Source organism: Poecile atricapillus, chromosome 25 (genome assembly GCF_030490865.1).
Source record: "Poecile atricapillus isolate bPoeAtr1 chromosome 25, bPoeAtr1.hap1, whole genome shotgun sequence".
Taxonomy (NCBI): domain Eukaryota; kingdom Metazoa; phylum Chordata; class Aves; order Passeriformes; family Paridae; genus Poecile; species Poecile atricapillus.
In genome coordinates this window covers 1,913,607-1,934,839 of record NC_081273.1, presented here as the reverse complement: position 1 = coordinate 1,934,839, position 21,233 = coordinate 1,913,607, and the positions used below count along the sequence as shown (strand labels likewise).

Below are 21,233 nucleotides of genomic sequence, written 5' to 3'. Positions count from 1 at the left end.
GTTTGTTCCAAAGTTTGGGCTCAACCCCAAAACCTGCAAGTCCCCAGCTTGGGTGAGGTCTTACCTGTGCTGGTGGCAGTGACAAGGCTGGTGGCAGCAATGAGCAGCAGTGCCTGGAAGCGCCCGGGGGCTGGATGCATAGCGCCAGATTATCCAAATTGAAAGCCCGAAGCTCCAGACTAAGATGAGGCACGGAAACAGCTACAAAACAAACAGGCACATGTCTACTGTGAGTTTCAGGAGTTGGTCTTTTGACTCTCTTACAACAAAGTGTTTGGGATTTAAAAAAAAAAAAAAAAAGAAAAAAAAGCACAACCAGGAAACAGCCAATATTCTTTGCAATATAGAAACCATCTGTAAAAGTGAGTTAGAGCTGAAGTTCACTGTGGTTCCAAGGACTATTCTTAATGTAAAAGTTTTTCCACAGCTGGGGCATGAGGCATCTGCATTGAACCGCTCTGCCTTGATAAATTAGACTCCGTTCCGCCTAGAGGAGCTGGAGTCCAAAGTAAACAGCTTATCTATTGGAGATAATATTGTTTGCAAACAATAATCATTTGACCATCTATCATCAGGCTGCACTTGTTTTACAAGTTTCTATGAATCTACTGCTGCGATGCTCCTGCCACTCTCAATTGCTCTAAAGCTGCTCACTGAGACCTGTCATCTGCTGGCTCCTTCTGCTGGGCTTTACAGGCAAACCACAGCAACGAAAAAATACCAATATTAGTTTTGTTCTCATTTATATTCCCAAAAAAAAGGTGCTTTCTCCTATATCCTTTTGAGACATCCATTATATCCACTTTTATTTCCATGGCTGCTTCTAGAGAGGGCAGTCTTTTCCTTGGCTGTATCACACACAACTGTTCAGTGATGTGAGATCTCACTTTCATCATCAAAAATAAAAACCACATCATTGAACCAGCAAAACACAAACTAGTTATGATTCCAGAGGTCTCTTCTAACCTAAATGACTCTATAATAAATTATTAAACCAGCAAAACACAAATTAAGTCATGGAACCGGCAACCAAACTTACAAGAGGTGAGCCTCAGGAACAGTGTTTCTGACACTCTGAGTCTCAATCAAACACTGATTTCTCCAAGAAAACAATAAATCCACAGCTGCCATTCATGTAAATGTCCTACTGGCCTTGCATAATGCTATGATGGATAAGATCTGAGCTCATTTAGCACAGTTACTTCATTTATCAGCCCAGCCATACAATTCCGCTGCTGATAACACTCAACATAAACTTTAAACATCTCATCTATCAGCTGTGTGTATAAACACGTATCCAACACACACACAATAACTGGGAGTTTTACTTGAGCACAGAAACAAGTGCAGCAATACACATGCTTGGTAGGAATAAGTCTCAGATTATTGGGTGTTCACAGAGCCATTTGCTTTCCAAGAAGCTGGATCCAGATATCAACAGCAAAATTATTCTTGTGGTTTATTTTATTATAAAATAACCATGTTTTATCATCACAGCATCACTGTAAAGTATATATGCAAATTAAGCATCAGGAAAAGCTTCCAATCCTAATTAAAGGATGGCTCTGGATTTTATGGAGCTGTTTGATCACTGCCACTTCTGCCCACAAACTGCACCCTGGGTTACACTGACAGCTTGAGAGGGCGGCAAGAAAAGCTGTCGAGTTCTGCTCCCGTTTCTGGGCAGTTTTATCTGATCCGGCAAATTTATTTCAGCTGTTGGGAAGACCCAGTGATCCTGTGGCCCAGGCTGGTTCCCAAGGCGAGCTGGGGCTGTTTTGGGAAGCCGCAGATGGCAGAAGAGCCCAGCTGTGCCGAAGGGGTTGGTTTATTTGAATTCTCCCTCGGTTCAAGGGCAGGAGCGCTGCTCCACCAGCGCACGCAGAGGACAAAGTAAACACCCAGAGAACTTGTTAACATCAAACACTTTGCTGAAGAGGGCTGGGGGCAATGTTGCTTTTTGCCAAATCTTCCCTCCACTATTTATTTATCAAAAGCAATGAAACGTATATTCTGGGTCAACTTTAACCCCAGCACATGGAGCTACTGGGTTATTTTGCAGCTGTCTTTTTAAACAAGGCCAGCTCATTATCTTTAACTAAACTTTATCTTTGGAGATCTACTTTATCCAGGCTCTGATTTCCCTCTGTTTATCTTTCTCCTTACATGTTCCTTGCTGCCAGTGTCAACAGCTACTCCTCTTTTGACCTACCAGTTTGGCTTTTGCAGCCTTGTGGAGTGGTAAGATCAACTGCAAAGCAGTGAGTACACACAGAGAGCCACAAACACCAAAGTTCTTTGACTGGGGGGGAAAAAGGAAAAATATTGGCTTTAACTGGAGTAGGATTGTTCAGCATCAACACTCAGGTATCTGAATGAAACCTCTCGACATCTGCTTCTGAAGGGATGGCACAAACATCTCGCTCACTGATAGATCTGAGAATACAGGGGAAGATAAGACCCAGCAACACAACATAACCCAGAAATGCTTCTTTTTCTTCTGCAGATGGTGACACTGCAGAAGCCCCTTGTTAAATACAGAGAAGACAGCAAGACCACAGCTCATAGAGAAACTTTGCCTCTTTAATACTGTACTTAAAAAGCCCTAGGGATGGAAAAACGCAACTCTTCCCCTTTGCCATCTTCTCAATAACCCTGAGCTCCCATTTTGACAGCAAGTACCAGTTACTGGGGACGTGTTGGGATCTGAAAGAGGAGCATCTTGGATAGATGTGACTCCACTTTAGTGTCCTGGACTCCAAGATGAGCTCTGCTCAGAACAGCTCTGCCCACTGTTCACAGTTCCTAGGTTGGAAGGATGTATCTCCATCACTTGTGCATCAAATAGTTGCAACTATTTTGAATTAAGAGGTGTCACTGTCTGAGCATTTTAAACTAAAAGAGTAATTATTCATATAAATAATATTCAAGGTTGAATAGAGACAGATGTGGTTTTTGCGGATCAGGAAAATGTTTCACTTTCTCTGGCCATTTCTCCAGCCCAGCAGAAAGGCACAGCATGGCAAAGGCCACATTTCTCTCACTTCCACCCAGACCTCTTCACCTAAAGTCATCCTCCAGTTATCTTCACGCAGCACTTGACCTCCTTGTCAGCTCTAAAGTAGGTTATTGCTCATGGATCAAGGGAAACAAGGAAGATAACAGACTTGTGTCATGGGGAGGGCTCATCCTGACCATTCCAATGGATGCCTGCCCCTCAGAAGCACACACAGGAGCACCCAGAAACGTGTGCCTGGCACTTCTGGACGTAATTAGTGAGATGAAGCATTTCTGCACATGACAATTCTAGCTGTGTGCCTCATTTGTCACAGACCCTTTATGAAAGGAGCCCCTGAGCACAGAGCTGTGGGGACAGGTGTCCAGCAGCTCCCAGTTTCAGCCCCTCAACCTCTGGAATGCCACGCACAGACAAGAAAATGTAAATAAACCATCACCTCTAACTCCAGAGGGGAAGGGACAGCTCAACAGTGGTTTCCCAGCACAGGAGCAGGGCTGTCCCCAACACCAGACTGGCACATCAGCCTGGCACAGGATGCTGCAGGGGAGCTGGCACACAGTCACACGCCTTGCACAGCCTGGAGACCTCACCAGGATGGACATGGGTCATCCTGGACCAGAGAGCAGCCCCTGGGCTCACTGAAGCACTCTACTGAGCCAAGATGGGGAGGCACAGGCACCAGAGCTGCCAAGATTTCTGCAGCCCTTGCAGTGACTCTTGTCTCTTCCCAAAGCTTTGTGTTTGTCACTGTTTCTCCAGAAACCAGTGGCCTTCAATGTACAGCTCCACAGGTCTGGTCCTGGCACTGTAACTTAACCCTCACCTCCCAAATAACTCACTCCTACCCATGTTCACCCCCAAATAAGGTTTCATACTGTAAAATATTACAAAATGCTGTTTTCTATGCATTGCCATGGTGCCAAGCTCCAGTGTCCTTCCAAACACAGCTGAGATCCTGCCCCACTTATTTACTGGACCGTGAACTTCTCCTCTCCACCCTTGCAGCTGAGACCAGAGTCACTATGAAAAGAGCATTATCTCATCCCCATTTTGGTTTAGCTCCCTGAATCATCTTCCTGCCATCTCAGACCAGCTGGCAGGACAACACCAGAACCTCCCTTGCCAAGAGCAACCACCCCATCTCGGATCTGTTACTTCACTCCTGCTCCATCACTCCCCGCTCCAACACTCTCCCAACCTCCAGCGAGCTGCTCCGTGAGGAACAGCTAAATGAGGAAGGGTTTCTGCACCACCCAAATGCTCCAGGTCCTATAAATGTTGGGTAGAGCAGGAGGAGGAGGAGGAGGAAGGAAACAGCACGCTCAGGAACAGAGGGAGTTATTCAGGTTTCCCACTCCACCTCCAGGAGCTGACGGCCTTTGGTAGGAAGTCCAAGGAAAAAGTGACTGAGCCTCAGGAGCAGCACTGCCCACCAGCTGCATGGTGACAGCCCTCTGGAGTATACCAGCTTTGGATACACAGATTTCCCATTTTTTCCTAAACAGCAGCAACTCAAAATTGATTAATCCCACCTCATTTTATAATGCCATATGTGATTTAACACCCAAAGCTTGGAAAATTGTTTTTTGTTTTTTTTTTTTCCCCTAGGTAATTTATTAGAATTACCAAGAAAAATTTCATTTTAACTTGCTATCAGTACAACAAAACCCAAATTCTCAAACCACCTAAATTTAGAGCAAATGAATCCCCTTGAATTAACTAAAATACTCTGGCTTCAGCGTGAGCAAGCTGAGTTAGATCATTAAATCTCACACCAAGACACCTTTAAAAAAAAAAAAAAAGAAAAAAAGAAAAAAAGGAGGTATTGAAGCCTGTGGCATTCCAAGAGAAAGCAATCAGACATTCCTGCCGCTCGGCTCCTCAGTGATCTCCAGAGCCTTTGATCACTGACTGTCTTCATGCTGTCCTCCTGGGGTCTGGCAAAATGAGTGTAACAGCTGGCACATAGCCTTCATTAGCCTCTGGGCTGGGGGCAGCGGGCTCCAGCCCGGGAGCCACCGGCAGCCTGCCCGCAGCCGAACCTCCCGGTCCGTTCGGGGCGGGGACAGCTCGGGGACAGCTCGGGGGACACCTCGGGGACAGCTCGGGGACAGCCCGGGGGACACCTCGGGGACACCTCGGGGACAGGTCCAGCTCGGGGACAGCTCGGGGACAGCCCGGGGGACACCTCGGGGACAGCTCCAGCTCGGGGCACACCTCGGGGACAGGTCCAGCTCGGGGACAGCTCGGGGACAGCCCGGGGGACACCTCGGGGACAGCTCGGGGACAGCCCGGGGGACACCTCGGGGACAGCTCCAGCTCGGTGACAGCCCGGGGACACCTCGGGGACAGTCCGGGGGACAGCTCCAGCTCGGGTGACAGCCCGGGGACAGCTCGGGGGATAGCTCCAGTTCGGGGGACAGCCCGGGGGACACCTCGGGGACAGCTCCAGCTCGGGGACAGCTCCAGCCCGGGGGACACCTCGGGGGACAGCTCCAGCTCGGGGGACACCTCGGGGGACAGCTCCAGCTCGGGGGACAGCGCAGGTGACAGCAGCGCGCTCCGCATCCCCCGAGCCGCGCTCCTCATGCCAACCCGCGGGGCTCGGCGTGCCAAAAGGCAACGGAGCCGGCCGAAGCCTCGTTTTTATGAATGCCTAATGACCACTCAATCATTAACATCAACCTTTAAAAAGCAAATGCAGCACCTACAGTGTTCATTACCCTCCCCCTCCCCCCCTTTCAGGGTCTCAATCGAGTCAGTCAAGCGTGCAAACCGATCCTGTCGCCAGCAAAAGCATTTCCTTTCACTGTGGTCAGCCAAAAGCAGGGGAAAAAAATGGAAGTGACTTGGAGTTATGGCACCAAAAAGGCCAGACAAGCAAGGAAATAATCAACTCCACATGAGCCACTTCGAGCCCATCACAATGAAAAGGGCCTACGACTAACCCCAGGAAAGGTCAGCGGGACTATGGGGGTCAGAAGCTGAAAAAGGCAATAGCGAGCAGCTGCCAGCTGCAATAAGAATCAATGTGTTCCTAATTACACTCCGAAGAGAGGGCTCGAGCGCCGGGAAACGCCGGGCTGTAATCACAGCTTGGGCAAAAAACATTCAAGTGCTCCTGTTTTACTCTTCTCCACCTCGAGCACTGGAGCTGCAGTTTGTGTGCTGCTAAATCACAGGAAGCCGAGTGCTGGAGATAAGGAGCCAGGCAGCTACAGAAGGGCTGGGGAATTCTGCGAAAAATACCATAATTGAGCATTTGTGTTGGAATTATGGCATCACCAGCGAGAGGATTTCGTGAGTGTAAGCAGTAAAATTACATTCTTCAAAGGGATTTTGCGTGTGCATTTAGGAAACACACGGAGCTCTGCCGACCAGTCCCATACGCCTGGGATTTTCTCAATCCCCCAAAAAAACATGTGAAAGGGAAAACCCCAGAAAAAGCAGTTTTCTGACAGCAACCCTATAAACCAAGTGTGAGAGACACAAACGGGTCAGAACACAAGGAAATGGACACCAAAGGATCCACAGAAACACTGAATGGAGAGGCAGTTAAAAATTACAAGAAAAAGCATCCTTTGATGTTCTGTTCATATTTATTTATTGCATTTTAAACAAATGAAAGTGCACCCTCCAGATCCTTATCAGAAGGATAAGGATCTCCTGAATAAAGGAGAGAAATTACAGTTGCTCAAATTTTGCAATCCTCAGTTTGGATTTCACTAATGCCTCCACATTTCTGCCCATGCCTGGCACCTACACCCATTAGTGCCAAAAGCCAGATCCAAATGCTTCCTATGCCACTTCCCACCTAAAGATTCAATTGGCATTTTTACTGCTTTTTAGGTAACATATTTTTATAAGCAGCCTTGTATGGAGCTTTTTTATTGATTCACACCATTTAAAACCCCTACGAATCAGCGATGAATCCAAAGAACAATTTTAGGAATTAAAGGCCCTCATCAATTGTGCAGCAATTTCTAATGGCACATCACTTTTCATAGAATGGCTTGAATTGGAAGGGACCTTAAAGACCTGAAAGTTGATATTTTTGTCAAAATGCAGAGCAAGTGTTTGCTCGGGTGGCAGATGGCAGGAAAAACAAACAGTGCTGAGCAAACGAGACAGTGACTGAGTTCCAGAGAGGACAGGGGATCCCAAATCCTGATGGCCTTCCTCAATAATCAGGCAGAGGTGTTTCCTACAAAGCTATAAAACACCTTAAATAATGTCATTCATTTACTCAAACCACTCTAGGTAAGGTCCAGTGGCCCAGGATAAAGGTGACACAAGAAGAGGTTAAGCAACTGAGGAAAAAATAGCAGTATTAGCCCAAAACATGGCCAAGAGGCTGAGTGCCTCAAAGATGGAGAAGGAAGTATTTTTTATTGGATTTTTTTATTTTGCTTTCAGGCCTGGAAAATCTCATGGTTGGTATCAGCTGTTGGACTTGGATCAAAGTTTAGGCTTCCATTAATCTTTTGAGTTATATGTGAGGCTGATAGAGATTTTTTTTTTTTTTTTAGAAGACAGTTAAGATAACTCAGATACTTAATTTGCACTCCAATATTTCAAAAACACCTTGACTTTAGAACCTCGGTCTTGGCGTACATATGGTCTTGATAGAAGAACGCATGCTTTGGCATGGACTGGAGGAATGGATTTGGGAGCTGAGGGAAGGAAATTTAACAGTTTGTGTACTGTGCCTCTGCACACACAGATGAAAACATTCCCGAGTCACGACTCTGCTCCCGAGACACATCTGTGCTCCGAGGGGGGAGAGCTGGGGTTCCCATCCTGCCATTCCAGCACCGGTCACAGCAAGGAGAAAAATAAATAAATCATCCCAGAAGCCACACTTTCTTCTCCACAAACAGGCATAACAATTAGTTTAATTTTATTATTAACTTCAGCCAAAGAGCTAAGACAAGTCCCCCTGCTGCCACAGTAATGAAGTGGGAATGGCTCCTGCCTCCTCTGGCCTCGGGGGAAGGAGAGAACAGAGCATTAGCCCGATACCCAGCTCTGCTGGGCTGCAATTACACTTAAATGCCTAAATCAGGGCTTTCAGCCCCCAAGGGAGCTAAAGGTATCATTAGTTTAACAGTTCCATCACAGTAGGCCAAATACATACAAAATTCTCACCCTTTGCTCTTCGAAGCTCCCCCACACCTCCCTGTCTTGACCTCTCCTGCTTCAGTACTACTTTGCCTTGTATTTCCATTTTTTTCCCCACATTTAGCACAACACCCGTGCCATACCACTGAAGGGACACCTGTGCCAGCTCTGCTGCCTTCAGCCACATCTCCAAGGGTCCTTGGGACAACACCCCCTCCCCTGTTTCCTCAGGGCTGGCCTCAGCCTTGGAGAGAGGCGCCTGCTTTACTTCTTCAGCTCTGGTTTTTAGCAAGAATGATTTCACAACCAGGTTTTCAGCCAATTTAAAGCCGGGCTGCTGCCGAGGAGGGCAGCAACACCTTCCTTCAGGACCTGGCTTGCATTCTCCTATCTGCACCAGGGATCCTGCGGCCAGCAAGTGAGTCAGATCTGCTGGCAGATCCAGCTGAAAATTCAGCCAGAGAAAAAATGAGGTTCAGTTTTCACCTGGATGAGGGAACAATTTCAGCTCCCCATGCAGTCCTAGAGCACCAGCCCAAGGGAGGGGCAGGGAATGGACATCCAAGAAAAGGAACGTAGCACTTGAACAGCATGAGGCCTCAGTTCAACTCATGAAGCACCACCCCAGCATGTTAGATAAACCCTGGACTGCAAGAATGTGCACAAAAATGAAGAAAAATATACAAAACCAAACTCCAAGTAAGCCATGCCCCTTTTCTCAAGAGAGCTAGGGAACTCACCATGCTAATTATCCAAACTACAGGTGCACACACCACAGCAAGCTGGAGTAACTGCCTGAGGGGTTGTTTTGCTCCCTCCAAAAGGTTTGCATTTTGCACATCAAGGACCATCACCCATAATTTGTCTATGATTTCCAAAACCAGAATCCTGCATGAATAAAAACTAAAAAGGACAAGAACCACAGTCTTGTTCTGGTCACGAGAAAAAGCTGTCAGACTCTCAGACAAAGGTTCCTGTGTCCACACAGGCTGCCTAAAGGTCCACTTCCAGTGGCACTCACACCTGGGCAGTTCAGCCACGAGAGAACATTGATGGAGAGAACTGGAACCACGGCTGAGCTCTGTTAAAGGACAGCGAGCTCATTCCCCAAGCAATTCCAGCTGAACACTGACACCTCGTCCTTTGGTAGCCTCCAGCAAGCAACAGCTCTGAAAAACGCAGACAAATGGGTTCTTTTAGCTGCACTAGCCCGAGTCCAACTCGGTCTGTTGTAACTTGCAGGGATCCATGCTATCCGTGAGCCCTTAAAGGGAAGCACAGCCATTAAATCCACACCTGCAGCCAGAATTTATAGCAACTTCATCTACTGCTGTCTTACATCATAGGCAATTAGGAGCCTGTGAACTCATGGCTGCAGGATATGGGAGGTGCGCTGGAAGCGGAGAGCCAAGCCTGTGTTACAGCACAGTCGTCAGTCACCTTCGAATTCACCGTGCCTGCAGACGGCTGGCCTGTGCACGGATTGGAGCGACAGACCCACTTGGACCCTGCTTTCTAAACAAAAGGGCTTCTCTGCACTCCATGTCACTCTTTCCCCTCTTGTTACAGCTGTCCACACGCTGTCACAGGCAATGCCAACACTCCCTGCTGCCGGACCCAGGCTCCAGGCAGAATAATGCTTATTAAAAAGCAAACCAGCTAACCAGGGACAGCTGAGGGAGAGAGCAGGAAAGACCCCGGCCTTTCCTCCCCCGATTAAAACAAGCCTTCACACAATCCATCCTCCAGCCTTACAGTAATTCAGTTTTACTGCTCTCCTCCCCTCCCTTCCCCCATGCTCAAAAGACCAAACCTGGTTTCAAAATTGAAGTCCGAGCTCTCCGGCAAACACACACTCCTGCACTTCTTCACCTCGAGGGAAGGAATCCTGACACAACTGACAATATTGCTGAGCAAAAGGAGCCCCTTTGCCTCAGGCCCAGATAAAAGCAGCAGCTGGGCAGAAAAAGAAATGAAAAAACTGTGGTGGTCAGGCCAGGTTTGCTACAGCAAACCAACCTGGCTCCCAGGCAAGGAGAGGGGTAGAGGAACATGGGGGAAAGAGAGGGAGGCTTTGGGTTGGCTTTGCTCAGTGGTGTTGCACAACCGAGCACTGGTGCAGCTTCCCGCCTCCTTCCTCATGCCAGCAGAGCCGAAGGAGAGCGTTGATCCAAGGGAGAGAGGCAGCAGTCATCACAAAGATCTGGCCTGAGGGTTTGGCTCCTCCAGCCCTCCTGCTTCACTCCCTGCAGCCGAGCTTAGCCCTGCCAGCAGCAGGGACCCCTGCTCAGGGCTGGGGGCACTCGAGGCATTACCCTCACAGTGGAAGGTCGTGAGTCAAAGCCCAAACCTCCTCTTGCCAATCACGGCCATGGCAGCTGTTCCCAGCAGAACCAGTTCAAACACGAGCAACTGATAGGAAAGGAGTTAAGTTTCATCACAGGGACCAGGGAAAAAGTTCCGCCAGGTTCACCTGACTGTGCCCTGTTCTCACTCGCTCAGACACATCCCGCTTTGCCGAACAGGATTTCTGTTCGGATGTCCAACAGCAGACTGGCAATTCCTGGAGACACCTTCCCAAAGGAAGATGGATACCACAGAGTCACCACATAGGAAGAAAGTTCCAGACTCTTCATAGCACATCAACTCCCCCACGAGACTTTAATGCCGATCTCAGCAACATGGGGGCCCCGCAAAGATAACCGGCTGCCGGGATTGATTCCATCCCACGTTAGCATCCATCAGATAGCAAGAAAAACAAGATTAAGCAGCACCACGGCATTAGTCTTCATTTAAACTTGGCAAAGAAAGCAAATGTTTCTTTTTTGTTGGCTTCTCTCTGTGTGTTTTTTAAATCAGTCCCAGGCTCAGCCAGGGAAAGGTGCCTGGACTGTTTAATGTTGGGGGATTAGAAGGGACAACACTTGTACGCTCGCCAGAGCCCAGATAAGCAGCGAGTGCTTGGGTTAAGCAGGCAAGCATCTGCCTCCTGCAATATATACATTGTCCCAGTGAAAATAAACAGCTTCACACCTTTGGCTCAGAGAAGGACTTGAGCTTCTTCTGCATCCTCAACCTGCAGCCTCTCCACTCAAGGACGAAGGGTCACAAGGGTGAAGGTTACTCACAGTTCCCTTATTCCAAGTCTAAGGCTGGAAGCTTTCTGTCTCCTCTCACACTGGCTTGAGTCTTTGCTGCTATGCATCAGATCTGGTGTTGCTTCCTTGTGTTCACTGTGCCCCAAGCCCTGAACAAACTCTGAACATGTACACTTTTACATGTGCTGGTTACGTTCAAGCCACGACAAACACACTAGTTAGGAAAAATCCTAACTTGGAAACTGGACCCTTTTTTAAGTGCTCAGCCACAAAGTCCATAATCTAGAAAACCACACCTCAATTTAATGCTGCCACCCCAGTCACTGGAAATCACAGGGCTGAAGACTCCAGCCATATCAATGTAGCACCCAGCACCTACTGTCTGCTCCAAACTCCTCTCTGGTCCATCTCAATGCACAGTTTGGAAGTGCAATCTGCACCCCAAAACCATGCCTCAGTCTGAATAGCTGAATTTAAAATTATATCATTAAGTTTAAAATTTCAACATACTTAGAGAGTTTTGATAATAACATTTTTGATTACATCCGTTGCCAGCTTCCTTCTACACCCTGACAGAGATTTAAAGTATACATTCCTATTTCATTCTGCAACAGAGATTAGTGGCAGGAACAGAAAACATCTTCTGTTCCAAAAAACCCTCGGGGTTTTCCTCCTCTTGCATTTTATTAGAGGAGTCTCAAATCTCCATCAAGCTATGATACACTGTCACTGCAAAGCATTTAAGGCAACAACTATCCGAGTGCTACACTGAAACACACCTTCCCAAAAAACTCCTGAGAAGCAAAGAGATTTCCAAAGCTGTCCCAAAGGTGAAAGCACTCCCCAAGCAGTAACAGCCCTCAGCAAGCCTCATGAAAATTTGAGCCTATGCTCGAGCTTATGGCACGCAGAACCCTAATTCAAGAACTTTTGTGAACTCTTATTGTGGGGAAGGGGGGGAACAAAGGAAAACCACATGCTATTGTTTATTTTGACTCCGCAAAACATTTAATCTACATGGGGTTGGAACATTACACAGCAAAACTGCTCAGCTCCCAGAAATTATGCACAGCCAACAGCAGCAAAGCCCGTTCTCCAAAGGGAGAATGCCATTTTAAGTGTTATCTTCACCCCACACAGCACAGAAACTCCAAAATGCTGCTGAAAGCTGCCACCAATCCCACACCCCAAGAGCATGGGATCAAGGCAAGGCTACTGGTACTTATGACAAGGAAAGCCAAAGCTGGGGGCCTTCACCAACTTGATCTTGAGCTATCAAAGCCTTTCTCAGTAAGACTGTGACTGCTTGGGGGGATCCCTGAGCAGGAGGAGCCCCAGGCACCTCACAGCCTCTTTGAGCCTATCAACAGGAGCAGACCTTGATGCATTCCGAGATGTTAAAGCAACAAGACCCAGCATATGAGCTGCCAAAGAATTATTCCAGTGTATCCACAGGGATGATAACAGATCTCACTACATGAATTCCACTGCTGGAGCTGCACAACTCCCTTCCAGCCCTGTATCCTATTGCAGGTGTGCTGACAAGGACTGCCCACGTGTCACTGAAGGCCTTCAGTGTCTGGCTCCAGGACACCCCCAAGCAGCTCAAGAAGCTGTGGCTCTGCTGATGAGTTACAGATCTGTCCTGGCACAACTAAGAACCATCCTCCTAAATACCATATTTCTGTTCAAAGCCACCCACTGCCATCTCCTTGTAGCCAGTGAGTTCACTCCCTCAACCCCAATATTCCAGCTCCTTTACACAATTTCTCCTGGACACAGAGCCCGCTGCCTCATGGGGTACAACCACTGCTGCCAAGGGACTGGAGCTGTGCCACCCCAGGCAGGTGCCAGCATCAACACTCCCACCTAGAGCCAGCAGAATGTGCAGACAGCTGATGTCATGGCCAGAGCAGACAGGTGACATCAGAGCTCCAGCAGCCCACAGGCACCTTCTCTCCATCCTGGTTTATCTCCTCCTGCACCTGGGAGCAGAGGCCTTTGGCACAGCCCCATCCTCGCCCTCCGCTGGGCCGGGGGCTGGTGCAGACACAGGTTGCTGTGAGGTTTCAACAGGCTGAATGAAATGGTGAAGAAAGACACTTTTCAGAGGGGGAGGGGAGGCACACACGTACTGAACAAATCATCTGTTTGGAGCGCTGGCTCCTACTTGTTCTCAGTTATATTATTCACTCAAGGGTGGATTAATCCATCACTGCAAAGGAATCTCCTGATCTCAGAGATAAAGGCAACAAGTCATGCACTGACTGTCTGTGGATCCTCCTGGAAATGGCCAGCCTTTCTCATGGCCTTATTTGGGCCGATCCATCAGCTCTCAACTAACAACAAGCAAGAAAAAAAAAAGAAAAAAACGAAATTAAAAACTGAAAACATACCACCTGTCTACAGTAACTTCAAGTGGATTGATCTGGAAGCAAGCAGAGGATTTTTACTCCAAACAATGACTGTTTGTTTCAGAAGGGGCAACATGAACTGTCCCCTTCCCTTGCTGGTGTTCCTCAGGAGAAGAACAGTCACCTGGGTCCTTACCTCCTGAACTGGCATAGAAAAAGGATTCATTTCTTGCAAGATTCTTTAGGGTGAGGCCTTTTACCCAGATAAAAGGTTTCTTTTACTCACTGGGGCGGGGAAACAAACCCCCCTGGTGCCATCCTCCTGCGGGAGCATCTCCAGCTAGAGCAGGCTGTACTCAGACACAAGGTGCCTACACAGAATATACCAGCAATTCCAGGAGGATGGACATCTCATGTCTGTACTTCAGTAGATGCCATAGAGTGATTACAGAGACATTCAGGATCTGTCTGTTCTTCACCTAAGATTTAGGGGGGGCCAAGAAGCTCCCCACAGACTGGAGCTGGCAGCCCACAATGCCCAAGGATCACCAGCACACAGAAGGTGAGCTGGCAGGGAATACTCATAGGCAATGCAACCCTCAAACACCTCTGCAGAGACAAAAAACCCTCAAACCCCTCCAAAAATATCAATTTCTGGTGCTCAGCCTCTTTGCTAAGACTGTTTCAATGACAAGCTGCTCACTGCTCGAGCCTTTTAGTCCTTATCTTGGCATTTTATAGGTTCACTGCAAAGAAAACCATGGGCTGCAAGGCAGAGCCTCCATACACTGCGAGGAAGGAAGCATTAAACTTCTCTTTGAATTAAACAAATAAGATTCAACCACTTGGTTCATTATCAGATTCAATGGTTGGAGTCTGCGGGGAAAGCTAAACAGCAGAACCCAGGGTAGAACTCAAAGATGTGATCAGAGAGACAGGTGAGGCTGAGGGTGTGGTTTCACCTCTCAGCTCAGCCACTGCCAAAGGGATGGTCTCCTTCCCTTTCCTCTGGTCTCCTCCTTCCCCAGCACACTCGTGCTGCCAAGCTGATGGCAATACCCCAGCCAAGCTGGTCTTGCCCACTGAGCTTTAGGGAATTATTTTATCCTTTTCCCGTGCTGTTCCTGTGAGCTGGACTGCTTCAACTGGGCATTTCCAGAGGCAGGAGATGGAGGGAGCTGGCCAGAACCCCTCCCTCTCTGCAAGGCACCACCCTTGGCTCAGCAGCAGAGCGAGTGCACAGGATCAGGAGACAGCAAATCCAATTTAGAAGCCAGTGCTGCCAAAAGCAGCCATCCCCCCCCAGCCCCTCGGGGCCTTCCCAATCATCCAAGTGGAAGATTTAGCAACTCTTAACTGCAGGGCAAGATCCAGGAAAGTTTGGGGCTTGGGTACTTTTTTTTTTTGAAGGGTTAGCTGGAGTCACTCCCCTGCGGCTGCTCCAGTGCTGGATTCCCGCAGCGGGGAAGAGGCAGGAATGTACCTGCCACCTCCTGCAGCAGCGAGTCCTTGGATGGAGCTGTAACGTGAAACTGCGCCCAAGGAGCTGAGGAGGGGGGAAAAAAGGGGGGAAAAATAAAAAAAAAAATAGTCCCACCTGGCTAGAAGAGCTCCAAGATATCTCATAGGTATGGAAAATGGGAAGACAACCCACCTTGCATGATTGTTTTCCCTCCTGTTGAAAGACAGCAGATATTTCTCACACAGAAAAAATGAGTACGGGCTTAATGGAAATGGCAGGTGGTCTGGATGTACAAGGCTCAATCCCTTACTGGGCTGAACAAGCATTTCCCCTAAAGTGATCACTGTCACTGGAGAATCATCATCCCCACCAGAAAGGGAGAAGCGAGCTGGGGAACGTAAGTGGAAAACTCTGACACACTCAGCCCTGGAAGTTGTCTTGAGTCATCTACCAAGGAAATAGCTGGAAGAACACTCAAGTGAAAAAAGTGAACACATACACAGAGGAAACTATCTAGTCTAGAAGTTCTTGAGCCAGTGTAGTTGGAGACCTCCCACCAGCCAAAGTAATACAGTAAAGAGGTTTTTGCTGACTTTGCCAAAGACAAACAGCATCCCAGAGCAAATGATGCAGGGTAAGGGGACACACAATAGCAGGGTTTGCTCAGGGAGGCCTCCAGGAGAGCAAAAAAGTGAGTAGGAAAGGGAAAACACCTGGAGAACCAACCAAATACCAGTCCAAAGAACAAAATAGGTCAAAATTACCAAAATAGGTTGGAATAGCAAAAACAGTGGACAGAGAACACAGTTTGGTGCCCACGTACCGGCTTTAAGGACTGCAAGGCAAGCTGCAAATTCCCGTTTAAGGAGGAAATTTGACCAGTTCCACTTGAAACCAGGTTTTCAGCTCAGTCTCACCCCAGCTGCAGATAGCAACTGGCCCTGAAGCTCCCCAGCCCACGGAAAACCAGAGAACTGACTGCAAACTGCTGCAGTGAGGAGGAAGGAGCAGGACTCAGCTCAAGGGAGCCACTCACTGAACAGCAGCTCATAAGCAAAGCAGGAGACAAAAACCTGACCCAACATACAAAGGGCAAGTTTACAGTATCAATTAATTTATACAAATGAGATGTTCCCTAACAAAAGACGTTCGGCAGGTTTCCGAGTTGCCAATTAAAGCGATTCCATAAAAAACATTACCTGAGATACCCAATCCCAGCAGGTTTGTGGGTGAAGACCTGCTCAGTCTCAGGGCTCCTTGTACTAAACCAAAGGTTTCAAAGCCTCGTGGCAGCTTCCCAACAGGTTCACCACATTTCCAAGTCATTTTGCATAGGATTGTGTGCCAAGACCACAACATTGCAGTGAAACCCCTCCAGAGTCACACCTGTGGACATGGGAACAAGGAAGATGCAGAACAGGAAGTTTTCCACCACAGGCTAAAAGGCCTGGCAGAAAGACAGGAGGTAAAGGAGCTCTTGGAGAAGGTGTGAAGAGTGGGTTTGGTGAAGTTCAATGTCTTTTTACACACAACTAGAAACAGCTCACATAACCTGCGGGGAACCTTTCAATGCAGCTCATTCTTTGTGCTATATTGCATACAAACACTCAGAGATCAGCCCCTGACCCACAGCTCCTCACACCCAGCCCTGCAAACAACCTGAAATCACAGCAGCTGGTCCTGTACACACCCAGTCACACCAACAACCGTATGGGAGAAGGCACTGCTGACTGTACCACCACATCAGAAAACAGCTTTATTCCCAAAATCATTTAATCATCACATGCTTCCCAGTTAGTTCTTTGGCACCAAGACTTTGTTGGTCTTGCAGTTCATGGTAGTGCCTCATCTTGAGCACCCACCAATTAATGCCCTGGTCATGGTACACCTGAGGCCTCGTTAGGCAGAGCAGATCTGCAGTGGGACAGGCAGAGGGGGATTTATGAGATGCTGAATCCTGATGTGGCTGTGCACTCACAATCCATTGCTTTGCTTCCCCATTCCCACATCTGCAGAAGCAGTCTTTAAACAAGCCAGAGTATTTTTAAGCTCTGACAGTTAAAATCCTCAAGTGACATCACCTGAAGTCGGAGCACAGCTGCCTTATTCCTCTGGCACACCAGCAAGCCAAAGTAAGCAGGAGCCTCATTTATGGGCTTATAGCACACCTTGAGATAATGAAAGCACTGGTGGGACTTGCCCTGCACAGACAGGCCTCTCCTTGCAAGGCATTTTTCCCCCCCCTCCTCAGATTTGGGGTAAAACCCAAGTGTTTTAGCAGCAGAGCAGCCCAGTGATCCAGCAGAGGGGGCACACAGGGGGGGCAGCCCAAATCCCACTGCCACTATCCCAGGGGTTTGGTGGCTAAGAACGCAGAGCTGGTGTCCCACCAGAGAAAAAGGATGAAAAATCACCAGGTCTGCACGAAGGATGGCAAAACCCAACCCCTGAAGCTACTACCGTGGTGTACCCAGCTCATCTGCCCACACTTCACCTTGCACACACAGGCATGGCTCTTTACGAGCACTCGGAGCAGCTTAAGGGTGTAAATCACCTTAATCCAGGCGACAAAGCCACCGAGCTCATCCTAGAGTGAGTTACTAATCCCTCCACACCGCAGCAGTTCCCATCTCACTTCCTACCCCTTGAGGAGGGAAAAAAAACCCTTTTAACATGGTAGGTAATTCAGTGGATCCCACCTTCTCTCTGAATCCAGCTTTCAACAAGTCATGGCTCTCCCCACAAGCCTGAGGATTTTCCGGGATGCAGACCAAGCCAGTCAGAGGCTTCCCTCTTCTTATGGAAAGGGGAATACAGGTCAAATATATTTATTTCTTTTTAATCACTCCATTACCAAGTCCTCCCCACAAGATAGGCTTGTAGCTGCTTTGAAAAAGCAGGGTTTGGTTTCAATGTGTTTGACTCATGCTCTCGCCACCTATTTTAATTTGGTGGAACAAAAGCATGCTGGCTATAATTAAGGCAAATAATATCAAGTTCAACAGAAAAACGTTAAGAAATTGTGCTGGGAAACGTTCAGTGCAGATTTTTGGAACGGAGAAAGAACTGGCCGTCGCCCACAGCAACTGCTACCACAAAAGCAGTTTTTCTCCTTAAAGCAGCTACGGGCAGGCTGTACATCCCATAGCTGTCAAAACACCCGAGTAGTGGGAGATGAGAAAAGGAAAGGAGCTCCACACAGCTCGGCTGGGAGCACCAGCACCCCAGGATTACCTGCTTTGTTCAAGGAAAACGCCGGGCCACGAAGGAGAAAACCCCAGAGAATCAAAGCTTCCACGCTGCCGGGAACCTCGGCGGCCGTGGCTGGTGTTTGGGTCAGTAAATTGAATTTCTGGTGCATGTGTGAAAGATACAACTCATTGAGTAAACAGCCCTTCAGAGCTGACAGCTTTACAGCCACAGGATCGGCGCGACTACTCCTTCCCAGAGGCAGCAAAGCAGTTGGGGAGAGCAGTAAAATAATAATTAAAAAGAAAAAAAGCTACATAAAGCCATCACATTTACCCTTTCACCAACCCTTTACACAGTTACGAGGCGGGAGCAAAGTAAACATTGCCTGTTTGCTGCCCGACAGTGTGTCACGGCAGAAAAACACATCTCTTTTGGTTTAAAAAACATCAGTATTGGAAAGCATGGGATAGACGACTGGAAAGTTCTTCCATGAGAAGTCAGGAGCTACATAATTTATATTTGTTTTTGGCAAAGAGACAGACAAAGCAAGGGAAAGTAATTTAAAATTCAAGAATCGCGTGGCTTTAAGAAGGTAGGCAGCTTAATGCAATAAAAATAATAATAACAGAGATAAGATGTCAGGATGCTTTACAGCCAGAGACCTCAGGCAGGCATCGCACACCACCTCCTGCCTTAGGGACTGACTTTCCATCGCTCTAATTGCAGAGAAAAGTGACCTTACAGGTTAAAAACATTGAGATTAACCATTTTAAGGCGGTTAGGAGGCTGGACGCGACCCCAAACCCATCCCCTACGGCACCTCCTTCAAGCAGAGCAGCGTTTAAATGACAAATAGAGGGGAGTGGAGGCGCGTTCCCTGCGAAATGAGACCATAAATCAGAGGCGGGCAGCTCCGAGGGCTCGTCCCGCTCCCCGGTGAGCGCGGTGCACCGGCTGAGCCCCGCGCGGCGAGGGCACGGACGAGCCCTGAGGGTGACAGGAGCCGAGCCCTGCGGGGTGAGGCGGGAGCCACCACCTGCGGCCGCCCCGGGCCGCCCCCGCCCCTCCCGGAGGAGCCGCGCTCGCCCCTCCCGGCGCGCGCCCGCCCGCGCCCCCTCAGCGGGAAGCGCGCGCGTTACCTCTCCGCCGCGCCCCCTCCCTGGTCCCGGTCCTGGTGCCGGTGCCGCTCGGCGGCGGCTCGCCAGGACATTCCAGGCTGGGGCGGGCGTCCCGGCGGGCGGGAGCCTCCATCCAGCGCCGCCCGGCCGCTCGGCGCCGCTTATCTCCCCCCGCGCCGCGCTCCCCGCCCCGCTCCCACCGGCGCCCCGTGTCGGGGGAGGCGCCGCCGCCCCGCCCCGCCCCGCGGAGCGAACCAACGCCGGCCGGGGGAGGGGAGCACGGGTGCCCCGCGGGCGGACCCACCGCCCGGGGAGGGGAGGGAGCGGGCGGCGGTGAGCGCGGTCCGAGCCTGCGGCCAGCGGGGCGGTGCGGGCCCTTTAAGGGGGGCGGGAGGGCGGCAGGGGATGCACGTGCGCGAGGGGTCCCCGCGCTGGCACCGGGCAGAGCAGGGCCGGGACACCCCCGAACCGCCGGGACACCCCCGAACCCGCGGCACCGGGACACCCCCGAACCGCCGGGACACCCCCGAACAGCCGGCACCGGGACACCCCCGAACAGCCGGCACCGGGCAGAGCAGGGCCGGGACACCCCCGAACAGCCGGCACCGGGCAGAGCAGGGCCGGGTCACCCCCGAACCGCCGGCACCGGGCAGAGCAGGGCCGGGACACCCCCGAACCGCCGGCACCGGGCAGAGCAGGGCCGGGTCACCCCCGAACCTCCGAGTCACCCCCGAACCGGCGGCACCGCGCAGAGAAGGGCCGGGACACCCCCGAACCGCCGGGACACCCTCGAACTGCCGGGTCACCCCCGAACAGCCGGCACCGGGACATCCCCGAGCCATCGGGTCACCCCCGAACCGCTGGGACACCCCCGAACCGGCGGCACCGGGCAGAGCGCGGCCGGGACACCCCGAACAGCCGGGACACCCCGAACAGGTGCAGCTGAGCACCCGCGGGGCTGGGAGGGCACCCAGCGGGCACCCAGGCAGCCGCAGGGTCCCAGCACCCGCTGTGCTCCCCCGGCGCTCGGGCAGAGCCGCAGAGCCGCAGCCGTGCGCTCCCGCACCACCTCTCCCCCTGTGACAGTCCCGGTGTGACAGCCCCCCTGTGACAGCCCCCCTGTGACAGCCCCCCTGTGACAGTCCCCGTGTGACAGTCCCGGTGTGACAGTCCCCCTGTGACAGTCCCCTTGTGACAGTCCCCGTGTGACAGTCCCCCTGTGCCCCCATCCGAGCGCACCTGAGCACCGAGCTCACCTGGGCGGCCTCCCGGGAGCCTCCCCCTGTGCGACTGCAGAGCTCATCCCGTGCCCATCCCCACGAACCCGCGGCTCCCACTGCGGCTCTCCTGCCTCGATGGTCGGAGTGTCGCTGGAGCGAGGGAGTGGCTCTCGCTTTTTCCAAAGGGCTGGGAAATGCCCCCACACGCCACACATGCTCCACGCATCATCTTTCTCCGGATGACTCCACCAAGAACCCCGTACTCGCGTTAAAAAACAGCAAAAATGGCCTTTATCAAGGGCTCGTACTGTGCCCAAACTATCGACCCCTTCTGGAAGAACCCAAACACACCCAAAATACGCCCAACATGCCCTGTTTTTTGGGAATTTGCTGTATTTTGGTGGCATCCACAAGTAGTAGCTGGAAAGGGATTTATTCCAAGGAGAGTTGCACCTGAAAAGGCTTCAGCGCCACATGGAGCAGAGTGCAAAGAAACACAGTTGCTATGTTCAAAAATAAAGAAAAAAGAGGAACTTAAAATTCCCCCCCCCAAAAAACTAGACTTGAAATAAAATCTCATGGTTTTGGACAAACCTGTGAGACCAAAACACTGCACTACCCTGTGTTTACCAGCCCTAATTTTATCCCT

The 21,233-nt window shown here is 50.2% G+C and overlaps 1 protein-coding gene across 2 annotated transcripts in view; it reads right to left on the bottom strand.

Moving 5' to 3' along the window:
* The window catches only part of CDON (cell adhesion associated, oncogene regulated), a 56,686-nt gene extending 37,101 nt beyond the window's left edge, over nucleotides 1-19,585 (bottom strand). The window contains exons 1-2 of one of the 2 annotated variants that reach the window (XM_058856938.1): nucleotides 19,386-19,585; nucleotides 65-201 (exon numbers count right to left, since the gene is read on the bottom strand). In XM_058856938.1, the coding sequence (XP_058712921.1) occupies nucleotides 65-140 (76 nt within the window). In that variant the 5' untranslated portion in view covers nucleotides 141-201; nucleotides 19,386-19,585. Of the gene's footprint in view, nucleotides 1-64; nucleotides 202-16,253; nucleotides 16,355-19,385 lie in introns of those variants that run through there. The other variant, XM_058856939.1, reaches the window with a different exon arrangement.
* Between the last annotated feature and the right edge of the window lie 1,648 nt (nucleotides 19,586-21,233).